The sequence below is a fragment of the Apis florea genome, unplaced genomic scaffold, assembly GCF_048593485.1.
Source record: "Apis florea isolate Af1SG1 unplaced genomic scaffold, ASM4859348v1 contig_37_pilon, whole genome shotgun sequence".
NCBI lineage: Eukaryota > Metazoa > Arthropoda > Insecta > Hymenoptera > Apidae > Apis > Apis florea.
The window spans coordinates 1,375,294-1,402,232 of NW_028256861.1; the positions used below are offsets into that span (position 1 = coordinate 1,375,294).

Sequence of the window (26,939 nt, forward strand, 5' to 3'; positions counted from 1 at the left end):
AATATATTACACTTTTTATTTTTAATATGATGAAAAATATAAAGTTAATATTTAAAAAATTAAGAATAATTTGATTTTAATCATATGATCCCTCTATGAAAATAATATTAAATAATATTAAATAATAATTATTAATTTGAATAAATAAATAAAATTAGAATATATTAATTAACATTGTAAATATATGGAAATATATGTTAGAAAAAGATTCTTTTTTATTTCTATTTCATTTTATGAACTTTGATACTTGAATTAAATATACATAATAACTTACATAATATTTAAATACAACTTTGATTTGTGTTATTAAAATCTTTGATTTTTTTGAACAAAGGATTTAAATTCTAAGATAAAATTATGAAATTTGTTTCTACTCCTCATGATATTATCACAATTTTATAATTAAACTATAACGCTATAAATTAACACTATAATATAATGTCAATTTCTTTTTTCAACACAATACATTTACATTTCTTGTAATTAAAAAGAAAGATACATTTATCTTTATTTTTTTTTTCTTTTTTTTTTTTTTATTTATCTAAGCGTTATATAATTAATTTTAATAATAAAATACACCTACGTAATTGTAATCGTAAGAAAATATTTTATTACGTATTAGCTAAAAATGTCAGGTCATCGAGCAGTAACCTGGATATCCGGTGATTGTAAGCATAAATGAAATTTTCTCATTAGATATACAAAAATATAAATCATATTATTAAAAAAACATTTTATACATTACATCTCAAAATTTCAAATAAATATTATATAAATTGCAATATAATTATAATTATATAATTTTCAAAACAATTTGAATATAAACAATTTTAACAACAAACAATAAAAAAAGATTAGATTAAACATTTGCATCTTTTTGCATAGACTAAGTAAAAAAAAATTTGACTAAATTAACGTTCAACATAATGAAAGATAAAATGAAAGATGAAATATCATTAAAAAAAAAAGAATTTACAATTAATAATTACAATTAATAATAAAAATATTTACAATATGTATTGCTTTGTAATCAATTGTATAAATGGAAGATAACACATAAATACAAATAATTATTTAATGGAAGATAAAAATTTTTTTTTAAAAAACAAATTGATCTAAGAGACACAATCTTAGAGACATTACTCGAGAAAATTTCTACATTTCAATGATATGATTTGAAATGATTCAAAATATGAAAATCTTATAAACTTTTTTTTCCGAATGTGGCAACGATACGATATTCTGGCAATTATAAGCAAATAATTTCTGCGCAAGCAAACGAAAAAAAAAAAAAAAAAAAAAGAAAGCATTGTTTGTAAATGACAAAACCGCTGACAAGCGATAGGGGAGTAGGTCAAGGCGGAAATGTTCTTTACGTCTTCGATGACGGTGTAATTTCTTTTTATTCAATTCGAAATAAGATGCCTAACAATGGAAATAATTATCGATATGCAAAATTGAAAAAAAAAAAAAAAAGTCACTTTTCATACGATTATGAATTCTTTCCTTTTATTAAATATACTTTCCCTTTAATCGTTATCATTATATGATTTTTTTCTAATAAAATTATCAATTACAATAATTATTACCCATAGTGAATTGCAAGAAATTTTTCTTCAACTTTCTTTTCCACGCATCATCAATAAATGTGATTATTCTCACTGTTTCTTAATATCTTTAAATAAATATTACAAGCGTGTAAAATATCACTATTTAAAAATACCACATGGCACTGAAATTAATAACAAAAATTATAATTGCAAAATTTTTAAAAAAGTAATTCTAATAATTGATTGTGTATGATAAAAAAAAAAAAAGAAAGAAAAGAAAAGGAACGACAAGAAAGTGTAATTTGAAGTGAACAAAAAAAAAAAAAGAGAGAGAAAAAAATTACAAATACATACAAAATGCGTTGATCCTCGTCAAATGTTCAACAATTTCACTAAGAAATTTTAATAGTGAACATTTTAAAATCGTGAAGCTGGAAAAAAGAAAGAAGAATATGGTAAAATCGTAATTTCGATAAAATAATCTAAATGCATAATACACATGAAAGCATAGCAAAAGTGATTAACAATTCCAATAAAAGCATTGGGACAGCTATTAATTAGCATCGTGAATATTTGCCTGAGTAGGGGGTGACCGTAGAAAGGCCCGGTTATAAAAGAGATCGCACGAAGTTGGAAAACCAGTTCGGTGATGGTTCATCGACAAGAATCATAAGTGTTACATTTAGGTGGGTGGTGATACTTCTTTCTCTTCTTGCATTGCACAACAGAAGATTCGATTCTTACTTATTCGACGATATTCTCTGTCCTTTCACGGGAAGCATTGTGTGCTCATTTATGATAACAAGTGATCTTTCCCTCAATCTCGTCACCAAGATTTAATTCAATGAAAAATATAAAACTTTTCAGGTTTTAGATTTATTGATAATTAACCATGTCTACGACGGGACCGGAAATCGTAGCCGGGTCAATAGCGACTGCCTCGGCCACTGGATTTTCCGCAAGCACCGTATTTTTCTCACTTCTCATTCCTGCTCTAGTTCTGTATTTTATCTACTTTCGGATCTCTAGACGTCATATGCTCGAACTTGCTGAAAAAATACCTGGCCCGCCTACCTTGCCCTTGATTGGAAATGCTCTGGAATTATTTGGAAGTTCTGATGGCAAGTAATAGATTAATATTATAAATTTATATCAGACTTGAATTTGAAATATTATTTCAATTAACAAACACATTGCTCCAAGTTATATGTCTGTTATCATTCTTATATTTTGATATAATTTAAGATGTTAAGATTTCCATTTAAGATTATTTCATATAAGATTTTATAAGATTATTCACTTTGGAGAATAATGAAATAATTTATTATTTAAAATTGATATTATTTCACATATATTTATATATTATTGAATAACAAATAAAAGTCTGAAATAATACGTTATATTATTATAGTAATAGTAAAATTTCATTTTGCACAACTTGAATAATAATAAACTCAATATCTATTGTGCATACGTGAAGGAGAAGAAAATTGAATAAGATGTTTCTTATCTTTTTTTCTTTTGCAGCCATATTCAGCAAAGTGATGAAGAAAGCAGAAAATTTTAAGGATGTTGTTAAAATATGGGTCGGTCCCAAATTAATGATCTTTTTGATAGATCCTCGTGATGTTGAGATAATCCTTTCAAGTAACGTGTACATTGATAAATCCACTGAATATAGATTCTTCAAACCATGGCTTGGCGACGGTCTTCTCATTTCCACTGGTAAGTTTCGAATTGGAAAAAAAAAAAATTTTTTTATATACCATGGATTGTTTAAAATCATAAGAAATAATAATAATATGATTAATAATAACAATATAATAAGATTCCCTTTGTAAAACGATAAATTTTCAATAGATTAAATCAATCAAGTTCACACAGATGAAAAAATCAATGAATTAATTGAATATTTGCAAAAATTAATTTCACGATTTCAAGATAAAATGATTTCACACTTGAAAAAATAATTTTTACGATTATTATTAAATTATAATCCATAAGATAAAAGTGAGAGCAGCGTAGAGTCGAATAAACGGTTTAAAAGAAAGAAAAGGCATTCTTCAGTGAGAGCGAGAATAATCGGGTGAAAGAAACAAGATGCAGTTTCACGATTGAGTGCAGTTATATATATATATATATATATAAAACTTTCTCGCTGTCTAGATGGCCTTTTTTTTCTCTCTCTTTCTCTCTCTCTCTTTTAACGAAACTCTTTAGATCGTTTAATCGACTGCATAACAGGGCTCGACAAGCCCACGTAACAGCCTCGCGTGAAACAAACTCGCACAGTCGGCACGTGCATATTATGCGGTAGTATATTGCATCGACGTAATACTTTCTTCGTATCCTTTACTGCTTCCTTCTCAGCTTTTCATTTTTTTAATCTATTGAATTAGATTCCGTGTACAGCCGATCACAAAATTCTTGATACACACCATATATTCAAAGATTTAGAGATTTTTCTTCTTTAAGCAAATTCCAATGATCTTTATACAATATTTTTATGATCTTTAAAATAAAAATTTCCATGTTTAAAATACAATATTGCTTTAAAATATCTTTTCGTAGTAAGATAAATAATGTTTAAAAATAGAAAAAAAAAACAGTAATTGAATTGTAAGAAAAATTGTTTCATGTATAAAACATTATTATTCTATGTACTCTTTAAAGTTTCATTAAACAAAATTTTTATTAATTTGAATAACATAATTGGTTCAAGATGTATTGAGACTTTTATGATTGACAGGATGATATAATAATTATATCATTATTATTTAATTTATTACATCATTATTATGATCATAATAATGATGTAATAAATAAATGAAGAAAGAAAAAAGAAAACACGATTGAAATTATATCTTAATTTTCATATTTCAAAAAAATATATAATTGTTTGTCAATATCAGTAAAAATTTTTAAATCATTTTTTTTTCTTTTTATATTGAATCTTTTTTTAATTTTATTATCAATTTGATAGATTTTTTAAAAAAAGAATTTTCTAAAATAATGGAATTCTAATTTATTTCTTAAATACTTTTTATGAAACATGTTAATGATTTTAAAATTTTGACCGAATTGGTGTACCTATAAATTCTATAAATTTTCAAAGATTTTTAATCATGATATAACTAATAATTTACTTAAAAATTGATCATAAATACAGGTCAGAAATGGCGTAGTCATCGCAAATTAATCGCACCAACTTTCCATTTGAACGTATTGAAAAGCTTTATCAATCTGTTCAATGCGAATGCGAAATCCGTTGTTGAGAAGATGCGCAAAGAAAATGGCAAGGAATTCGATTGTCATGATTATATGTCTGAACTGACTGTTGACATTCTTCTGGAAACCGCTATGGGTGTCTCCAAGCCCTCTCGGGACCACAGTGCATTCGAATATGCCATGGCTGTGATGAAGTACGTATTCGTTTTTCCGACCCTCTTACGCAAACGTTTTCTTTCTTGGAGAAAGTTTGCTGATATTCCAATATGCACGAGTTATAACCAGTATTGCATAAGCACTGGAAATCGGATGCATTTCTGTAATATAAACGTTATGTATATTTAATTCAAGCAAAGAAATGTTAAATTGCTTATAGGATGTGCGACATTTTGCACCTCCGTCACACGAAAATTTGGCTTAGACCTGACTGGTTGTTCAATCTGACAAAATACAGCAAAAATCAGATCAAATTACTTGAGATTATCCATGGATTAACCAAAAAAGTTATTCAAATCAAGAAGGAAGAATACAAAAGCGGAAAGCGTAATATCATTGATAATACTCAGAAAACCGAATCAAAAGTAAGAGTCAAACAAATTTTCGTATGTACAATATTTAATTTTTATTCTAAAAATAATGTATATTGATACCATTTTTTTGTAAATGTTAGGGCAATAATATTGTAGTAGAGGGTGTTTCATTTGGGCAATCGGTTGGTCTTAAAGACGATTTGGACGTTGATGATGATGTCGGTGAAAAAAAGAGACAAGCTTTTCTCGATCTTTTGATCGAAGCCGGTCAAAATGGTGTTCTTCTTTCCGATAAAGAAGTCAAGGAACAAGTAGATACAATTATGTTTGAGGTAAGATTTTTTTAAAAAAAATTGATATTCGATATAATTCGATATAATATAAATTCTTACATAAAAATAAATGGAATATTGTATTTCAAAGGGACACGATACCACTGCTTCCGGATCTAGTTTCTTCCTTGCAATGATGGGTTGTCATCCTGATATTCAGGAAAAAGTAATTCAGGAACTCGATGAGATCTTTGGGGACAGTGACAGGCCAGCCACCTTCCAAGATACTTTAGAAATGAAATATCTTGAACGCTGTCTTTTGGAAACACTTCGAATGTATCCACCTGTACCCATTATAGCTCGTGAAATCAAGACAGATTTGAAATTAGGTTAGTATTGTGAGAAAAGATTTTTTTACATTTTCCATTGATTCATACACTTTATTCTTTCACCGGTATTAATATTAAATTCACGGTAATTTTAGCAAGTGGAGACTATACTATCCCAGCAGGTTGCACGGTTATTATTGGTACCTTTAAACTGCACCGACAGCCACATATTTATCCTAACCCAGATGTCTTCGATCCTGACAATTTCTTACCAGAGAAAACCGCGAACCGTCACTATTACGCATTTGTACCATTCTCGGCTGGACCACGATCATGTGTAGGTCGAAAATATGCAATGCTCAAACTCAAGATCGTTTTGTCAACGATTTTAAGAAACTTCCGCATAAAATCCGATGTCAAGGAATCTGACTTCAGACTACAAGCTGACATTATTTTGAAAAGAGCTGATGGATTCAAGATTAGGCTCGAACCTAGGAAACCGGTAGCTACTACTGCATAAAAGTACAAAGATAATGTATGAATTATTATTACAAATAAAAACACGATTAGTGGGCTTTTCGTGCGGTGAACTGAACATATCATAACATATTTTATTGTGTGTGTATATGCTCTTTGTTGAGCGCCATACTTTTTGCACATGCGTGAGATGCCATTTCGTAAAATATGGTTGTATTTAAATGTGTGTATATTTTATCGGCCGTGTAATGTGTATAGGCATATTTACTACTTATGTTAATATTTATCTTATGCAATAAATTATGCAGCTATTACGTTGCGAAACCTGATCACATAGTTATTACTATATTCCTAAACTTTATTCTTCCTATTCCATTCTGATTACATACATTTTATATATATTAGAGGTTATGAAGAAATATTTTGACAACACAATGACGGAATATAACGAAGAAAAAAAATACGATATCATGGAACTTTTAAAAAAGAATTGTAAAGAATGGTCAAATAGTTCGGAAATTTGTACAACTTATACAAATCCGAAATTAAAAACTTTGCCTCAAGCTCAGGGAAAAGAAATATATAAGATTATGGACGACTTAAAAGCTGCATTACCAAATATAAGTCCCAGAGAATTAAGAAGGTTTTTATTTTTATTATTATTATTATTATTATTATTATTGTTATTATATAGATTAAAAATATAAAAATGAAAATAACATAAAAAATATTTATAAAAATCTTAACCGCAATAATTACAAATAGATTTTATACTCCGTTTCACGAGGCAATTCTTTGCGAACTTGAAGAAGAAGGATATCATATAGCATATAATTATATGAAAGAAATTTTAGATCTTGATGAAAAAATTGTAGAAAAAACACTATTGATATCGTGGAAAAAACCATATTTGAAGGATCAAAAAGATTTTATACTTTTCTTGAAAGACGGATTAATCCAAACTGAAAAATGTAGAAGGAAAGGTATGAAAAAATATAATAATAATATAATAAATAAAAATAAATTTCATTTAAGCTTTCTTAAATAATAACATATTTGCATATAATTTTAAATAAATATTGATTAATTGCTACAGATGATTACATTGGACGAGCAATATCACTTCTAGATATGGCCCTATTTTTCCAAACAAAAACATGGGAATGGTGGTGGGTAGCAGAACAATTATATCAAGCTGCTCTTTCAGCTTCAGAATGGATAATCAATGATGATAATAAAACAATTACAATGATACGTTATTTATACGGTCGATTTCTCTTTTATGAATGTTAGTAATGTAGATCTCCTCACATTTTTCGAATTTCTTAAAAATATTATAAATTTTTTAAAAATATTTTCAATTATATAATTAGTAGAGAAGCCAAAAGAAGCTATAACTTACTTGGAGAAGGTGCGAAAAGATTCAAAAGATAAATATTGGAATGCGTCACAAAAATTGCAAATAAAGCAACGTTCTATTTTCGTAGAATGTAACATACTTTTATATAAAGGTCTGTTGATTTTAGTTCGCAAGATACGTCCCGAAGATCCTAAACGCGCTTTATCGTTTTGCATAAAAGCTGAGGAAAGAGCTGTAGATGGTAAATTTTAACTTTCATCGATTTCATATGAGTTTCATATAAAATAAATAATATTATTTAAATGAAAATAAAAACAGCTCAGAACATTGAATATATGAATGAAGTTCTTTACGAGCTTGGTAAATGTTACGCTGCTGTAAGTGATACAAAAAATGCGTTGCATAATTTTTCAAAATTATTGGCCCTTGCAAGAAGAATTTCAGATGCCGAAGGTATTTGCAATGCGCATATGCAATTAGCTTTTACGTATAAGGTAATCAAATTCTTTTTTCTTTTTTTTTAATATGTTCCGCAAAAATATGATTGACACTTATCTTAAACTTATAGCAATTAAATGACACTAATTATACGGAAAAACATTTGCAAAAGTGGCGAGAAAGTGCTGAGAAATTTGGTCTTATTCAAAAACTCGCAAATGCACATTATTACACTGGTGAACATTATTTAAATCAGGTAAAAATAAACTAGAAAAAAATATGCTCTGCTTATAAATATTGTTACAATAATTCTACAAAAAAATATATATTAATTCAAAAAATATATACACAAATCAAAAGATTATGATAATTATCTATGATATTTAACTTGTCAAATAATAAAATTAACTAATATCTTTTATGGAATATAAAATATATTGAAATAAAAAAAAAATTTCATTGTTAATTTTTTCTTACAGAGAAAGTTACATCTATCTACTGGTCATTTAGAAACTGCTTTTAGCTTATACAGTAGATTAGGCCTGTTCCACGAAGCTGATCGCGCAAGGTGTATAGCAGGAATTTCTAAAGGTAATACTTTAAAAGATTATTTTTATATCTAGCATACAAACTCATATAATATTATGTTTACTTGATAAAAAACAACAGTATGAAGTGAAATTCCTTATGTTTTCACATATTGAAAATTATACACGATATTCTTATTTAATTATATAGAAATACAATTACTATTTTCTTTTTATTTTACATATTTTAACATTTCATAAATATTTATCTACACAAATCATATCGCGATATTGAGTGCTTAATTACAAAGTATTGAAATATAAATTGTCTCTTATCTACTCCTAAATGCGATAAAAATTAAATAAAACTCTCTAAAGTGCTCATTTATGTATAAAACAAATATATGTATATATAATGTTATATATAATATCTTTTTAAAGGGCAAGAAAAAATCGAAAAATATATCGACTTGTTATTACGATGTGGTGAATATGATCAAAATGCAACATTGGATCTTTGTCAATGGAAAAGTCACAGAAAACCTTTCTGGATTGAAGAAGAAAAGATAATCGGTAATTAAAATTGAACATCAATTTACTACTAAATTATTATTAATATTACAACGTATAATTGCTTTTTTTTATACATATTTATGTTTTATCATTCAATTATCAAAAAATTTTTTAGCGTATTGTGAATTTTTATAATAATTATTCACATACTGATAATGTATCGCATATTGATACATTATTGCATATATCAATATCAGATATCATTTGAATTCTGATGAAACTAATTATAATATTTGAGAAATATTTAAAATTCAAAAGCATACGATTTATATTCAGTTCGAAGTCTTAATTTTAATAATTGCATATTTATATTATGTACATATTTTTCTTCAAAAAACACTTTAATGACTGTCATACAGTGGCCAGTATTATACTTTTAAAATTTTTAATATCTAACAAATGTTTACATAAGATATTAAAATTAATTTCTTTTTTCTTCTTATTCATGAAAAGTCATATAATTATCGATTAAATTTTGAATACTGTGGATGTACTATCTTTTCATTCAAAAATCATGAGATATTTTATTTTTTTCAAAAAAGTTTAGTATTTGATGAAGATATATTTTAAATTGCATGTATTTTTTTTTTATTATACTTTATATTTTCTTATTGGATAAAATATTGGATTAAGTGATTTTCTTTTATACATTCTTTGTTTTTTGAACCAATCTTGAATCAAATGTAAATTATTTTATAACTTTTATGAGGACATATATTAGGATAATCTTATTTACTCTTGATTAAATTTTTTTTAGTATTTTTACTAGTATAGTTTGAATTAATAAAGAAAATAATATGTACAAAATTTAAACTCGCTCGAATAGTGAAAAATATCTTGAAGAGATAATTAATTAAATGCTTATAATTCATAATCACTGGTTTTTTTTAATTATCTTCTAAATTATTAATTATATCAAAAAATGTAGTAGATGTAAATCTAAACAGAACATACTTTTAATGCTATACTATTTTTTTATATAATAAATGATTTTTCAAAAAAAATAGTTGAGTAATTAATTAATTATTAGAACACAGGAATAACATTCTCGCGTTATCCGATTAAAAAAATTTTGTACAAATTATTTTTTTTATTAATTGTAACTATTCTGGGAACGCTTCGAAAATAAAAATCATCCTAATGTATATATAAATAAAATATCTTATTTATCTTGAAAAATATCATTTTATATATCTATTATAAATGTTTCAGATGTAAAGTCAGATTTGGAAAATCAATACGAAAACACGGATACAATTTCATCTTCGCTATCTTTTACAAAAGCCTAAAAATTTATATATAACAAATAAAATTTCTTATTATAAATTCTGTTATACTTATGTTATACTTATCCAACTTTATACTTGAGTATAAAAATTTTATATTTTGTTTTATGAATATTTTGAATTGTCGTGATAATCTTTAAACGAGCAATTTGTGCATAGTCAAACTTATAAAAATATATATGTTATATTCTTCGAAAATTGATTTATATGAATTAAATAAAAATTATAAACACAAAATGAAAATTAAGATAAAATGAAATACATTGATCTAATAAATTGTATTATAATTTCTTTTTATAAAAAAAAAAACTGTATTATAAAAAATTATTAAAATATCAAAAACAAAATTTTAATCAATCAATTTGTTTTTACATTTCACATATGTATTAAAATTGTGATTTTCATGATGATTTTATATTGTAATAAATTCATAGAATACAAAAAATAGAATTTAATTGTATCAATAATAATGATTAATAATAAATTATCAATAATAAATTTTAAAAAACTTGTTCCATAATTACACATAATATTTGTGTGCAATATAATTTATTTTTTAAAATTTTTCTTTAAATTATTTCGATTAAAATATTTTACATGGTACTTATACCACTAAAAACAATTAATTATAAATTTTATCAGTTTTTAAAAATTTATAAATTTTTAAAAAATAAATCAATATTTGATTTATAAACATTTTAATAAAATTAAGAAATTATTAACCTTTAATATCTCCAATTAATATAAAGAAATAAACTTGTTTAGAATTTTCTATTCTATAGGCATTTCTTAATAAAAAGATAATTAATATATAAAAATTTATTGCAAATATTTAGAAATGAATTCAATTATTTTTATCTAAACTTTTAAATTATTTAATTATATATGTAATTTAACTTTCTTTTTAGTATAATGAAAATTATAAAAAAATATTAAATATCAACGTATGACATATTTACAATGTATCAGATACGTCAACTTATAATCATTTATGTAATAACATGTTTTTAAATAATAACATGTTTCTGTATGAAAAAATAAATTATGTATACAAAGGATATTAATGATTTGAAATAATTGAAAATTATGAAAAATATTATACTAAAATTGAATAGTCTGCTTAAATTTAAAGTAAGAATTGAATAATTTTTCATTCTATTCTTTTTTGTTTATATAAATGTAAATTAAAAATATACAAGGTATATTTACATGTATATCAAACATCTAAATAAGAAAAACAAAGGAAAATGGATTTTTATAATATCAGAACTATACTTAATTTGTTATAGAAAAATGATAATAAATATACTCATTATCTCATATGGATATTACTCAATATCGATTATATTGTCTACTTTGAGAGATGGCATATCAACAGTATTTTGTATTTCATGTGATATGTTTTCTAAAGTTTCCGTCTCGATAAAATTATTTCTTGCACTTATATCAATAGTTTCTTGCCGTTCTTCAACTTTTGCACTTGCTAAATCAAGTACTTCTCGCAATACTTCTGCTACAACATTAGCAGATTCATTCATTAACTCTTCTTGTGTTGAAATATTTAATTTAACTTTTGCTTTATCTATATGAAGATCATTTTTATTAATTATATTTTCTTCTTCCAATAATATATTTGTTTCTAGTTTTGATTCTTTTGAATCGAAACTATCTATCTTTGTATATATTGCACTTTCATCAGATTTTCTTTCTTGTCTACATTCAAACAATTTCTGTTTCGTATTTTGTATTGAATTATTCCTATCATTTACTTCTTTTTTTTCAATACCATTCTGTTCAATCACTTTAAAAGGAGTCTGAATTTCATTTTTATTCATAGTAAATTCAACAAAATCTTCATTAGATTTACTTTCCTTATTCGTTTTAATTTCTTCTTCATTGTGTTTCATTTCCTCTTGTTCTTTTTCTTCTTCAATGTGCATCATTTGTTCTTGCTCTTTTTCTTCTTCATTATATATTGTTTCCTTTTGTTCTTTTTCTTTTTCATTGTCTTTATTATTTATATTTTTCTTTACATCTTCTCTATCTTCAATATCACTTTCTTCTTCTCTTTCTTTAATGTCATTATTTTCTTTTTCTTTTTTTCTTTCTACAATGTCATCACTTTTCTTTTTTTCCTCTATTTTAGTTCCACTATTTTCTTGGTCATCTTTTATTTGTTTCTCTTCTTTATATTTCTCCTGTAAATCTTCATTATTATTATATATTTTATCTGAATTTTTTTGTATTTCTTCTGATTTCGTATTTTCATCAAATTCACAAATATTTTTATCAGTCTTATCATTATCAGTACAATTATTTTTAGTTTTATTATTTTTTTCAGTTTCTATAACAATGTCTTTTTCAACTTCGTTCTCATTTTGAATTGATGAAATATCAACATTTGTTTTAATCTCTGTTTCTTTTTCATTCTCAATTTTTTGTATCTGATCATCATCAAATTCTTTCATGACTAGTTTCACATCAACAGCATCTTCTATTACTTCTTTTTTAGAAGAAAATACATTTGCATGATTATTTACATTTAAATTTTTTTCATCTTCTATTAATTCTTCTTCATCGTCTTCTATTGAAATTACTATAGATTCAGATAGATCTTCTACATGGTCATCTATTGCTTCATTTGAACTTAATATTTCTTTTATTCTTTCATCACTTAATTTTTGAATTTTTAATCTTAGTTGTTTATAATGCGACAATTTGTGTGTTAAACCTATCATTTTATTTTCATAACTAGCTCCACATTCATCACATACATATGTCTGAGTCTGAAATATATCTTCTTTATTATTATCTGATTCTAAGGATTGAAATTCATACGACGTTAAATCAATAAAATTCATGGAACGTTTTTGGCTATTATTTTTTCTTTTTCGCAAAGATCCACTCTCTGGTGGAGCGCTTGTAAATCTTGTTCGCTTTCTCTTTGATACATCTTCGTTTGATAATGATTCGTCACTTTCATCTATATTTTTTACAGAAATACCTCTTAAAACACCTTTTAATCTTTTATGACTATACTTATTGTCAACATCGGCATCGGATAACGATAAACCAATTGCTCGTTTATGTATTGTTAAGGTTCTTTGTTTTCTTTTTGTAGTTTTTGATACAGAAGAATCTGAATCCGAATTTTGAATATTATTTCGATTTCGATTCTTTTGCCTCAAATGAATTGTCTCTTTTAAATTAATATCATTTATTTCTTTTATATTAGATTTGTGTTTTTTATTAGGTGTATATTCATTATTTGTATTTTCATTTATATCTTTGATAGATCGTTTTTGACCTTGTTTTTCTATATTATTTTCTATATTATTAAATTCTTTATTAGATTTATTTTCATTTTTTAAATCATTATCCATTATAATATATGTTTTATTACCTTCATCATCTTCATTAATTCTATACAGTTTTTTCGCTTTTATGTCACTATCTTTTAATACATCTTTTAGAAAAACTGTACAAAGTTTGATTTCCGTAAGATTTTGTTGTTTTTGCTTTTCAGTTTCATTTTTATAAATATTCATGTTTTTCCAACAATTTTTACATACAATATTTCCTGTTTCATGAATCTTATACATGTCATCATCAGTTTTAATAGAATCATGACATTTGTTACAAGATTTTAGCATTGTTTTTTTATTCAATTGATTTTGAGATCGTGTACGAGTCATATTGTCAGAATCAGTTTCTGATTCTCGTAATATGGATAAATTTACTCTCTTAGATTCAGTAATAGTAGTTTTGCGACTTATGACAGTTGTCTTTACCTATAAATAAATATTATAAAAATATCATGAACAATATAAATTTAATATAATATAATTAATAAATTAAATTAATATTATATAAGATACTTGTTTTTCTAGACTGAATATATCAGAAAGCAATAAAGATATAAAAAAAATATTCTTATAAAAGTTTTTTGCTATAGCCATATGAAAATAAATTTTATATAAATAAAAATTTTCACAGATTTTAAGATCATCTTTATTTTTTTTTTATTTTTAAATGAAATAATTATACTTCTTATTTATAAGATATTTAGATAATTTCAATGAATCCTAATACAAATCATTTATATATTTATATATATTTATTTAATAATATATATATATATATATATATATATATATATATATATAAAATAAAAAAATAAAAAATAAATTTTATTTTGTAATAGATATAGGTATTAATTAAACATAATATAAATATTAATTTTTATAAATATTAATTTTTATATTATAAAATATATAAATATGAATCTTAAAAGTAGATCATGAAATCTCTGAAATTTCACACTTACATAAAAAAAAAAATTATTCCCATATTATGATTTCTTTTATATCAAAAAACTTTTATAAAAATATGTCTTAATATCTTTATCATCATATTCAACCAAATAAAATCAAGATATTCAACCAAATAAAATAGATATTATATACATAATAAATCCAAATAAAACAAATATTATATATATGATAAAATATTACCTTATGAAAAATCAAATTATTTGTTTCCTTATTATTTGTATTATTGAATTTTATGTTATTTGCAGTTTCTTCACATATGTGCTGTAAATCCAACAACACATCTATTGTGTATCGACAAGATAAACATATAAATTTAAACTCTTCCCAAAATTTGTCAAGCTGTCAAAAGATATAATTAAAAGATAAAAAAATAATCATAATATATTATAATTAATAAATCACTATATTATTATTTCATACTTCATGATTGAAAACCTTTCGTATTTTGAAAAATATATTTTGTTGCAAGCTTTTCTCTTTAACAAGATCAAAAATAAATTCGTTTTTTGCAGGTTCCCGACATAAATTGCAGCACTGTTTGCGGACATTTGTTTTTTGCTTTGTATTTCGTTTAAATTTTTTTATAAAAGTACTACATTGATTTAATTCATATGCACATTTGTGACAAATTCTGGTTGGCAATTCATTTGCTTTTGGTACCTATGTAAATATGAATATTTAATATAATTAAAATATATAAGAATAAAGTAAATTTTTTAATTTAATAATTAAAATATATATATATATATATTATGAAAGATAAATATATATTATAAAAGAAATATATAATATTACAAAATATAAAAAATTACATAATAATTTATTTAAAAGGTTCCAATTTGCAATTAGTAGTACTTATTAGAATATTCTGGCAATTATATTTAATTTGTGATAAATTATCTTTTTTTATATGTTAATAATAAATATTTTCATAAAATCAATATCATTTTTGAATATAACTTAAATCTAAAAAAACATAGAGATGATTATAGTATTTATAAATATAGATTTACATAAATTGTAAGTAGCATAATATTGTAAAAAATTTAATATATAACAAAATTTATAAATTTTATAAAAAATATAGAAAATTTTAATTTATTATACAGTATAAAATTATTTGTATCTAAATAGAATGTATAAATTTGTAAGTTATACACAAAATAATCTCAATTTCATACTACAATAATATAAGTTTTTTTTTGTATAAAATAATTAGATAGCTTTACTTAACCTCAATTATATTTGTAAATTAATAACTCTAAAAAATTAATATTACAATATGATTTTTTTATAATAGATTGGCTAACAATAACGGTAGATTTTTCATTATGTTTAAACATAATTATTGATAAATTAATTTAAAAATATCTCTTATTCGTATATTTACGTTATTCAATGCAAATATCGACGCATGTTCAAACTTGATCCAAAAAATTTAATCAGATTTGAATATTCACTAGCAAATTAGTGATTTTAAACATGTAATTTTTTATGTAAAACTACCTTAACAAGTGAGCAGATCTCAAATTGATCATAATATACTTGTTTATTATCCTCCGTAATATCCAAGAAAACACCACCATCACTTGCGCAAAGAAAACAGTATTGTTGTGACATATTAATATATAGAAATAAATGAACAAAAATGTATTATGTAAAAAATAAATACGTAATCATTAATTCAAAAAAAAAATATTAATTTTTAAGAATTCACAAAGTTATAAAATTTACAGAAACGTAGTACATTGGCGGCAACCATACTCGAATTAAGATGGCGTACGATGTAGATGCGTCGTCACATTGAGCATTTAAATAATACTCATATACTCAACTACTACATTTAAAATTTTAAGTATAAAATATATAGTTAATGACATAATTTAATATTATATTAATTATTTTCTATTGTTTGTTAATTAAGATATTTTAAAAATAAACAATATTTTCATAATATTTTTTTTATTAATTTTACGATTTTAAATATACATAATGATTTTATTTCATCAAGAACATGCGAACGTAAATATATATTTTGGTCAAGTTATTTATTTTATAATTATAAATTTTAAAAACATATCTATCAAAAAACATCAATATTTTCATACTTCAAATTATTGTTCACGTTGGGATTGGGACCACTTTTGTAGTTGTGAAAGTGAAAATAGATCAAATATAGATTGATTCTGTTCATGAAATTCTTCAATGCGAACTTTTAAGTTATCTAATATTGACCTGAGAAATAGAAAAATATTTAATATATTTCTTATTGAATAGTTATATTATATTTTATCTGTAATCACCTGAAAGATTCTGCCATGTCTTTAGAAAATTCGAAAAATCGTTGCATGTACATATTTTTTATATCCATAAAACTTTTTTTAACAATAACATTCATTTGTTCATTCTCTTGTTTTATTTTCTCTAAATCGGATTGTTTAGTTGGATCTTTAATACCAGTCATTATACTTAATTGCTAAATGAAAAAGAATTGAATAAAAAAATAATTAATTTTTTGTTATAGAATAAATAATTATCGCAGTATAGTCGCATCAACAGAATATTTTTCTATTAAAATTACGTAATAATTTATATGTTATCATAACAAATTCAAAAATCGCGCCCAAAACAGTATACATAAATACACGTGGTGGCGTGATGCGAATCAGACATATTGAGAATTTACAATAAACTTAATGTATGATATGTATACATTATACATATTTTAAAAAGTATTCAAGAACAATTATAATATATTTATATAAAAAGTGCATTATATAACATGAATAAATGACAAATAGTTTTAAAAGGTTCATTGAAATCAAAGATTCATTTAATACTGTTAATTCACTGCATATATACACACATATAACTACGATTTTTTTTATATAAAACTGTCAAATACGAGCACCACTGCGATTGTATTTTTTTATAGATGATCAGTTCAAATACGCACATGATACGCAATGCACACAATTGCCGATGGGCGCTCGTTTCTATTTTGCATGATCTGGACCATAAAACCTGAATTATTACTGATTCAAGAAACGTAGACGTCACTATAAAATCCGACAACGAATGCAGAACAACACTTTTTGTCCTGCTTCGTGCGGTACTGATTTCTAAATTTAGTAATTACTCGTCTACAATTTATTGTTTTCGTCGATTTCGCCAGTCCAACATTAGGACTACTGATCGAACTTAGGGATAATGGTTTCTGCGCGTTCGCAAGTTTATTTATCGACGCGCGCAGTATACGCGGGTAAAATTTTTAAATTTAAATAAAGCAATGTTCACATTAAATATTACAAAAATATAACTTATTCTTTTAACGATATTTCAATATAAAAATTAAACAAAATTATCCTGAAAATAACACATCTTAATAGATCTTAATTTTAATCAAACATTCGATTCGTAAATAACTATTTGCATTATTTGTTTTTTCTTTGGTTGAATATTATTAGCATTTACAGCAATATCTCGAAGCACAGCTTCCACTGCCTCCTCCCAATCTTGATCTTTCGTATCTTCTCGATTGAGAGAAGTTGACCATTTTAGACGTGGCATTGATATTACTGTTAAAACTTTTCTAAAATTAACAATAATATGATTATTTTTATTATTATAATAAATAATTCATAAAATGATAATTACCTAAGATCTGAATGAAGCGCCGACATATCTCCACCAGCTTGTTCGCCTAACCTACGAATAGTTTCTGCCAATGGTCCACTAAGCCTCTGTAATCTTCTCCATGATTGAGCATATTGACGTCTTACGAGTTCAATAATAGTGCTTGTCAATGCCAAACCAATCAAGATATAGAGAGTACATAATAATGTGTACTTCGGTTTTTCTGTATATAAGTGACGATAGAAAGTATAACTTGTAAATATATGTAATATTTTGTAAACGTATTACGCGAATACAAATATTAATGTATGTATAATATGTAAAATAAAAAATACTATATAATAGAATTTACATGATATTCTAAAAACTGTTTCCAAATTGATTTATATAATTAATATATATTTTAATATTTACTTGGTACTAAATCACCGAATCCTATCGTGGTCATCGTCACGAAACAAAAATAAAATCCATCAAAAAAATTCCAGTCATCTTCCCATAACATAAACATACCTGCACCACAGGCGAGATACAAAAAAAGCAGGACAATTGCAGCAAATGCTCCTATATAAATATTACGTACGATAAAATAATATATATATATATATATATATATATATATATATATATATATATATATATATATATAAAATATCGATTATAAATATTTTCTTTTAATGCAAATATTTATAAACTAATTTATATTATAAAAAATATGAAAATAATATAATTATATTATTTCAGATATTTGAATCATTTAAATATAAAATTAATTATAATTTCGAATATATCCATTTTATGTAATTGAACAAACTAACCGAGCGATCGTCTTCCAGCTAAATTCGTCGGAATGCAGGAGAAGGAAAAGTGTAACGGAAGTTTTGATTTCATTGCCAAAGCGATCTTAACTACACCTCTGGCAAACAGTTTTCCCAAATCAGCTATTACTATTAAAGTCAAAGGTATACCAATGAAAGCAAACAAAATACAGAACATCCTTCCTCCATTAGTCGATGGAACAACATTTCCATATCCTTAAAATAACAAAAAGAGAAAAGAAAATAAATATCGAAATATTAAATACGTATTAAGAAACCGTAAACGTGCACAATATTTTAATAGGCATAAGTTTAAATCTAAAAATTAGATATTTAATCATTTATTCATTATTATTTATATATTTATTTATATATTTATTATTTACCAATCGTAGTGAGAACAGTGCTTGCAAAGAAAACAGCTTGAAGAATACTCCATCTTTCAATTACAATAGGAGGCAAATCAGTCGTATCTCGATTTTCTTGATCGATCGTGTCAGATACGAAAGTGATCAACAAACCGCTTTGTGCTGCCTCCTGGACCACTTCTTCATATTCACGTAATTTCACGCTAACCTGTAAACATCCTTTGCCATTCTTTGTAATTATTCAGAGGTTATTAGTATATTTCCAAAGATCGATTCGATTTTGATCATATTTGTAAGATGAGTATTATTTCGAATTAAAATTAAAAAATATACCATTGATGCTCAAGATATTGACTTACCAGCCTGCGCAAATTTAACACATCACTATTGTTGGAAATCGAATCAACGAATGAATATCTATGAACGCGTAAATTGGCGCGTAAAGCTTCCAAACGTGATAATTCTGCAGGAAGTTCAATATATCGAAAAACCTGTCAATGAAGATTAATAATAATAATAATAATCAAATTTAAGCGAATTCATATAATATTTTGTCCCCTGATATTATCTTAGTTCTAAACTTTAAAAATGACGTTATTTACTGCTAATAATGACATTTGATACGCGTGTTTGTAAACCTCTTGAATCTCAAGTGAATCGTTCTTTAATTTCATTTTATATATTTTGGATGTATGTTTACCTTATAATTCAATAATATTGTTATTTTATTCTATAAAAAAAGAATTATCCTATATTAATATATTTTTAATGATAATATATTTTTAACGAATAAATTAATTTAAAATAATTAAATAATATGTATATATTAATAATATATATATATATATATACACATACATGTATATGATAATACACAAATATTTAACAAAAAAAAGTTAATCGTACTGTACGATTGGTCAATTGCTAAAAATAAAGATACCACATGGAAATACAGATTCGCGTTGTTATTTCTATAAATATTACATTCCATTTAAACTTGCGTAAATAAATGAAAAATAATTGGACATTTGAATTCAAATAGATGGTATTTAATAATAATTAGCTAAATATCGTCCTTCGTTCAAATCTATTCGTATATATTTTTAAATTATTTATAAGACTTTAACGCGCAATTCTCTCATCAATTAAAAAAAATTGTTATCTATCAACTTATATCTTTTAAATTTGATATGAAAAAAAAATAGTAAAAAGTAAAATAAGTACATGTAATTCATTTTTTTTTTCTTTAAAAATATATATATTTAAAATTTAACTTACCAAACCACCAATCGCTGTATAAAGCATTAATGCAATTAAAAGTCCAACATGACCAGCGATTGATTTGATATTTTGTAAATATTTCTTTTGAGAAAATCTTTTTTCTTCTGTGATTCGTTCGACGTTGTCTTGGGTAAATCCCACAGATAAATTTGATTTTTTGATCGACATACTAAACTTAAATGCACACGTTTCGAGAACACGTAACTGCTTCCTATACTCAAGAAGAACTGATTGGTTTCGCCCGAATCTTCATCACTTCAGTTATTTCTGTATAGAAGAGCGAAGAAACTGTAATCGTAAAATTTCAGCCAGAATTCATTTTTGTCAGACGAGATAATTATCATTATATTTCATTAAGTGACATCTAAAATTTGCTCATTATCACATCTTTTTTCATACTTGCATTGTTTATTAAATTCATTCTAATTTATTATAAATTTTATTATATCATCTATAATATTTTATTTTTTGAACAAACATTTTATAAAAAAAATATTTTAATTAATTTTTGATGTTTCGAAATCTTTAATTTTTTATATTATTTATAATAATTTATTATAATATATACATTTTTTAAGATTAGAAAATATTTTTCAATTTAAGTTGAATTATGCATATTAGTAATATTGTATCGAAGCGTTATTTTTTAATTATACGTAAATGAAAACTGTATAATTAGGAAGTACAAAGAATATAGAGATTTTAGGAAGTATAAAGAAACCAATTGCATTCTATGCACAGTCGGTAATGAAGTATTATGATCAGACGATTACACTCAAATAAAATTTACAATAACAAAAAAGAATAAAAATTTTATATAAGAATAATAGTGAATACTAGATAATTGAAATAATATTTACGATGTTATTTGAAAATAAATATTAAGAGTTTAATAAGTAGTTTTTGTGAGTATATCTTATAAATTGTATGTAACAGGTTATAAAATGTTATCAATAACAGTAAAATAAATTTAAAACAAATCAACTATTAAGTAAAAAAAATATGAAAGTGCATAATTTTTAATATTGAGTAACAATATAACAAAAATGTTAAAATTTATAGTTAAAACGTAACGAAAAAAATGTGTCATTTATTACATTAATGAAGCAGTATGCTATTTTATTTTTATTAATTATTATTTAATTGACTATAGTAAATTTTTTATTATTTAATTACATTTTTTTAACATTATATTGATATTTATAATCATATTGTTTTGATGATTGAAAACAAATTTTTATATTTATCTCAATGTTAATGTATTTATTATTGATACATATATATATAATTTTAGATCATGACAGCAGTGAAAATTCATGGTGGAATTGACATCTTAAGACTTCCTGTAAATCAAGAGGAACATGTATTTCCACCATGGCATATTAAATATACACAATCGCATATACTCCATTCTAAATGTTCCAAAAATGAAAGTGGTTGTGGTGATAAAGATGCTGATGCCTGTCAATTTTGCATGTATATTATATAAATTTGATTATTTAAATAAAATTATAATAAATTAATATTACATAATAAATACTTTCCTAGTTTCAGCCATACTTTAGAACTACCACATATGCCAGATATGGTATTTCCAAACAATATATTAACTTTAAAACATCAGGATGGTGCATTCATACAATTCAATGCATTAGATGCATTAAAAACTGTATCAAATGGAAAAATTAATGTTCAATTAGCATGTGCAGAAGCTTGGAAAGAATCCAGGTAAAAATATATGTATATATTATATTTATTAATTTACACAAACTTATATATGCTTATAAATATATATATATATACATATAATGAATATTTATTAAAAATATAATTAAAATATTATTTTATAAGTAGATCTGATGTTAGTGAATATCTAGAAGAAAAAGTAAAACCATTTGATTGGACATTTACAACCACTTACACTGGTACAATATCTAATTTTGAAATTCAAGAAACTAATGAACGAATTGATGTAGATAAATTAAAAAGAAGGGATAAAATCTTATTCTATCATGATTTAACATTATTTGAAGATGAACTTCATGATAATGGTATTGCAGTTTGTTCTGTAAAAATTGTAAGTTTATGATAGTATAAAAAAAAATAATAAATAAATAATTAAATTCATTCTAATTTCATTTACTGATGTCCATAGCGAGTTATGCCAAATAGTTTTTTCATTTTATTGAGATATTTTTTGAGAATTGATGGTGTAATGTTGAGGATAAATGATACACGGCTTTATCATGAATTTGGTCAAGATTATTTGTTGCGAGAGTATACATCAAGAGAAGCTAAGGTTGAAGAAATACGTGTAAGCAATTTAATATTATTATACAATAATTTAAATTAAAGTAAATACTGATTATAATATTCATTTTTTCAAGTTAAAATATTGAAATAATTAATGTGATTTTATTTTTTATTTTTAGGCTCCACCATCACTTTTTATAGAACCAAGCGAAATAGCTCCATATTTGCCTTTAATTGGATATCATTATCATAAACTAATAATTGTTTCACATAAACCAGAACTAGTCACAAATAATAAATTAGTTAATGATACAGTAGCTGATAATGTTGCAGCTACAACTAACATAAACGATATAAATAATTCTGTTACTTAAAATTTGCACTTATATGTAAATATATTACAATTTGAAATAATCTATAATTGAGCATTTATTAAAAGAAGAAAAACCTTATACTTTAAATACAATACAATAATGCAAAAGTTGCTATATAATCACTAGAATAATATAAAACATTATATAAATTTCTTATTCAATTAATAGATAAAAATTTTTTAAGATTAAACATATGATTGAAGCATTCATCATAAATAAACGCTTTTTTAATGACATTTTGAATATCATATTAATTCTTCCTTACTCTACCTTTTAAAAAATATAGTATTATAATATTAAATTTCTAAATTTGTATATTTCTATGATTTGGAAAAGGATTCATTTAGATGTTCATCATATCGTTTTCTGACATTATTGTAAATCCATGAAAGCAACTTTTTATTATATTGTTGTTCAGTTAAACACATAATTCTAGTTGCAATGAAATTTATTTTCGCATGGGATATGTCTGTAAATGTAATTTCTGTCTTTGGTTTATTTTTATGCAAAAAATCAAGTGTACAATAACCTAATGCATGTATATAATTACAACGTTGTATCTCTTCACCTAATGTTCCATTATTTGTTTCCAATGACCAGTTATATTCAAAAATCTATACAATAAAACTATATGTTAATATCTTCTTGTTTCATATATTGTGCTTCAAAACAAACTTTTTTTACTTACAGCCATATCATGTATACTTGTATTAGGAGGATAAAAAAATTTTGGTCTTGGATTTGGAAATTTTTTTGGGCATTTTTGATTTTTTAATATTTTCATGCTTTCTTTTACGTTACTTGATAAATTATAATACTTTTTATCAATCATTCTTCTTTGTGTAACACTTTTTGCAAAATACTTTTTATCATAAAAAATAGTAATAGTTCCTGTTCCATCATCAACTAAAAAATATTTCTTACAAATATTTACATGTGACAAAATTTTTTATTAAAATATATATGAAAATATTAAATAGTTTTGATATTAAGATTATTTTACATTACCTTGATACCGATAACATTTAGCATCTTCAGAATTACATACTACAAATCCCATTATATTAATTTTTCCTATTCTAATATAAGGCATATTAAGAGGATGAAATTTTATAATTTTACCTTCAAAATAAGGTACGAATCTATTTAATTCACATATTAAAAAGGGTCCATAAACTTTTATTTTATCTAAAATAATTTTTCATATTTATATAATATATATGTAATTATATACTTAAATTTTAATATATATTATTTAAATATTACTTAAATACATTTAAATAATTTTTAATGTTTTTACATACCTTCTTTATTTTCAATATTTTTATAATTGATCCATTCTTCTTTCTCAGATAAATATAATGGATAATCATAGTCTCCTTTAATTGAAATAAAATCATCTTCAATTTCTCTTGGTAAATCTGTCCAATTAAGTAAATCTTCTTCTGACATTTATAAAATATAAAATTTTTCAATAGTAGTAAGTATTTTTATGATATTAGCTTGTTATAAATGTAAAATTTTTAAAATATTCGCTGCATATAAATTAATAATATTTTTATTTTACTATATCTAATTATTATTTACAAAATTTAATATTAATAGATGTTTTTTCACATATAGGTTTAATATATTGTTACGGATTTGGCGGGATTTTATCTGTTACCAATAAAAAACATTCCACTTAAGATTGAACCTTTAGTGAATTTCAACATTCGACACTAGCGGGCGTTGTTAGTACAATTTAAAAATTACGATCTAAGCATTTCAATTTTAAAATATGTGAAACATATTTAAATATTTAATTAAATGTTAATTTAAAAAAAAAATAAAATGTAATATAAATTGAATTAAAAAAATTAATTCTTTGAATTGTTATTACACAGAAATAATGTAAAGAAAAGATAAAAAAATTAACTATGCAATTTATAATCAAATAAATATCATAATGAATTTATAAATAAATAAATAATATAAATAATATAAATTGAAAAATAAATTATAAGTTGAAAAATTATATAAGAATATTAATATCTTATTGTTATAAAACAATAATTAATATTCTTAAATTATACTATAAAAAAGAATTTTATTTTTTTATTTTCTATAAACTTACATTAATGGAAATTTTTTGAATGATAGTAACAAATGATATTAAGTATTTATGAATAGCTGAATAATCAAAGAAACAAATACATAGTATTTCCTTCGATTGTAATTGCTATTGCTAGTATTGTATCGCAGCTACCACGGATCAAGTCCCATGTGCATTGTTCCTTTACACATCGTCTGACCTTGGGAAGGTCACGCCTGTTATACGCACCTCACATTCCTCGAATCCCCCGCGTTCCATTCTTCACGAAGGCAAGGTTACTTCGTTAAGCAATAAAGACTGATTTCATGTAATAATATTTAATTTTTGTGAATTAAATTATGTAAAAGTAAAAATTAACTATTTTTACTCTTAGTTTGAGAATAATTAAAATATAAAATAAAAATTGAGTATTTTTATTCTTAGATATATATATAAATTAATAGAGAAAAATATATTGTAATATTGCAATAGATTATAATTTTTAAAAATTATCAATTTTATTTTTATACAAATATATATTGTACATATGCAAATAATTACATACATTATTAAATATAGTCTTATTGTTTTAATTTTATAAATAAATATATATAATTTCATAATATTAAAAATATTAAAAATAAAGATATTGCTTTATATATAAAGTGTAATAATGCATGAAGATAATGCTAATTAATTTTCGCGAAAAATTTAAGATATTTTAAAATTTTCATTTGAAAATATTTCCATCATAATATATAAAGGAAAAAATATTTGAAATTCGTCTTTTTAAAAAAGTAATTTAAAAGAAATAATTGCTTTACATAATAAAAATTTCTTTGAATTTATTTAATTAATACTTAATATAATATGACAAAGATAATTTTTTCTAATTGAAATAGGAAGATAGAAAAAAAGAAGTGAAGCGAATCACTTGATTGGTTTGCATCATGAGAGGATGTTTGTAAAAGAAACTTGTGCAAAAATTATTCAATTTTTGACACAAAAAAAAATAAAAAAATTTAGATAGAATTAGTGATGGTGTTGAAATTCTTTCGAAATAATAATTCTTAATTAGCTTCGAATGAATTATGAGTGATTTAAGTTAAACTATAACTAAACTATATATCTATTTTTAAAGTAATTTTTATTTATACATTAAATTTTTTTTCATATGATTACTTTTATAATAATTATATTTTTATTTTTCTATTCGTTAAAAATTTAAAAT

At 23.6% G+C, this 26,939-nt stretch overlaps 6 protein-coding genes and 2 long non-coding RNA genes across 20 annotated transcripts; 3 read left to right on the forward strand and 5 right to left on the reverse strand.

Annotated features, from left to right (window-relative positions):
• Positions 1-1,487: 1,487 nt before the first annotated feature.
• On the reverse strand, positions 1,488-2,490 carry LOC147656253 (uncharacterized). The gene is made up of 3 exons (XR_015294721.1): positions 2,128-2,490; positions 1,905-1,981; positions 1,488-1,732 (listed from the first exon to the last, which is right to left on the reverse strand). It is a non-coding gene; the product is annotated as an uncharacterized LOC147656253 (long non-coding RNA).
• On the forward strand, positions 2,132-6,715 carry Cyp4g15 (Cytochrome P450 4g15). Its single transcript, XM_086916035.1, has 8 exons — positions 2,132-2,236; positions 2,418-2,671; positions 3,078-3,275; positions 4,720-4,972; positions 5,155-5,359; positions 5,449-5,640; positions 5,732-5,969; positions 6,065-6,715. Exons 2-8 carry the CDS (start codon positions 2,443-2,445, stop codon positions 6,427-6,429), a joined length of 1,680 nt encoding a protein of 559 aa, XP_086772161.1. The 5' UTR covers positions 2,132-2,236; positions 2,418-2,442; the 3' UTR covers positions 6,430-6,715.
• LOC147656254 (uncharacterized) lies at positions 4,224-5,592 on the reverse strand. Its single transcript, XR_015294722.1, has 2 exons — positions 5,429-5,592; positions 4,224-5,095 (listed from the first exon to the last, which is right to left on the reverse strand). It is a non-coding gene; the product is annotated as an uncharacterized LOC147656254 (long non-coding RNA).
• LOC105737420 (uncharacterized) lies at positions 6,551-10,851 on the forward strand. The gene is made up of 9 exons (XM_012495328.3): positions 6,551-7,029; positions 7,152-7,369; positions 7,483-7,674; positions 7,760-7,987; positions 8,065-8,240; positions 8,315-8,440; positions 8,664-8,775; positions 9,153-9,284; positions 10,497-10,851. Exons 1-9 carry the CDS (start codon positions 6,797-6,799, stop codon positions 10,571-10,573), a joined length of 1,494 nt encoding a protein of 497 aa, XP_012350782.2. The 5' UTR covers positions 6,551-6,796; the 3' UTR covers positions 10,574-10,851.
• LOC100872677 (uncharacterized) lies at positions 9,289-16,854 on the reverse strand. Of its 2 annotated transcripts, XM_086916034.1 has the most exons (5): positions 16,411-16,854; positions 15,325-15,564; positions 15,085-15,243; positions 13,974-14,361; positions 9,289-13,898 (listed from the first exon to the last, which is right to left on the reverse strand). In XM_086916034.1, exons 1-5 carry the CDS (start codon positions 16,522-16,524, stop codon positions 11,899-11,901), a joined length of 2,901 nt encoding a protein of 966 aa, XP_086772160.1. In that variant the 5' UTR covers positions 16,525-16,854; the 3' UTR covers positions 9,289-11,898. The 2 variants fall into 2 exon arrangements, with proteins under 2 accessions (XP_086772160.1, XP_003691208.3); XM_003691160.4 differs by having other exon boundaries at positions 9,289-14,361.
• Positions 16,850-21,274, reverse strand: LOC105737411 (TWiK family of potassium channels protein 7). Of its 8 annotated transcripts, none has more exons than XM_086916037.1 (10): positions 21,005-21,230; positions 20,427-20,456; positions 20,086-20,217; positions 19,745-19,934; positions 19,359-19,574; positions 18,955-19,104; positions 18,562-18,763; positions 17,861-18,496; positions 17,208-17,380; positions 16,850-17,139 (listed from the first exon to the last, which is right to left on the reverse strand). In XM_086916037.1, the coding sequence occupies exons 1-8, from the start codon at positions 21,173-21,175 to the stop codon at positions 18,307-18,309; spliced, it is 1,281 nt and encodes a 426-aa protein (XP_086772163.1). In that variant the 5' UTR covers positions 21,176-21,230; the 3' UTR covers positions 16,850-17,139; positions 17,208-17,380; positions 17,861-18,306. The 8 variants fall into 8 exon arrangements, with proteins under 8 accessions (XP_086772163.1, XP_086772162.1, XP_086772165.1 ...); XM_086916036.1 differs by having other exon boundaries at positions 19,745-19,955; positions 21,005-21,213; XM_086916039.1 differs by lacking the exon at positions 20,427-20,456 and having other exon boundaries at positions 21,005-21,274.
• Positions 21,259-23,678, forward strand: LOC100872562 (TIP41-like protein). 4 transcript variants are annotated; one of them, XM_012495330.3, is made up of 6 exons: positions 21,259-21,912; positions 22,302-22,483; positions 22,556-22,735; positions 22,862-23,084; positions 23,163-23,321; positions 23,440-23,678. In XM_012495330.3, exons 2-6 carry the CDS (start codon positions 22,305-22,307, stop codon positions 23,632-23,634), a joined length of 936 nt encoding a protein of 311 aa, XP_012350784.1. In that variant the 5' UTR covers positions 21,259-21,912; positions 22,302-22,304; the 3' UTR covers positions 23,635-23,678. The 4 variants fall into 4 exon arrangements, with proteins under 4 accessions (XP_012350784.1, XP_012350783.1, XP_086772171.1 ...); XM_012495329.3 differs by having other exon boundaries at positions 21,730-21,912; positions 22,859-23,084; XM_086916045.1 differs by having other exon boundaries at positions 21,745-22,116.
• LOC105737421 (uncharacterized) lies at positions 23,672-25,370 on the reverse strand. 2 transcript variants are annotated; one of them, XM_031920701.2, is made up of 5 exons: positions 24,939-25,302; positions 24,757-24,822; positions 24,643-24,681; positions 24,323-24,540; positions 23,672-24,248 (listed from the first exon to the last, which is right to left on the reverse strand). In XM_031920701.2, the coding sequence occupies exons 1-5, from the start codon at positions 25,084-25,086 to the stop codon at positions 23,955-23,957; spliced, it is 765 nt and encodes a 254-aa protein (XP_031776561.1). In that variant the 5' UTR covers positions 25,087-25,302; the 3' UTR covers positions 23,672-23,954. The 2 variants fall into 2 exon arrangements, with proteins under 2 accessions (XP_031776561.1, XP_012350785.1); XM_012495331.3 differs by having other exon boundaries at positions 24,643-24,822; positions 24,939-25,370.
• Between the last annotated feature and the right edge of the window lie 1,569 nt (positions 25,371-26,939).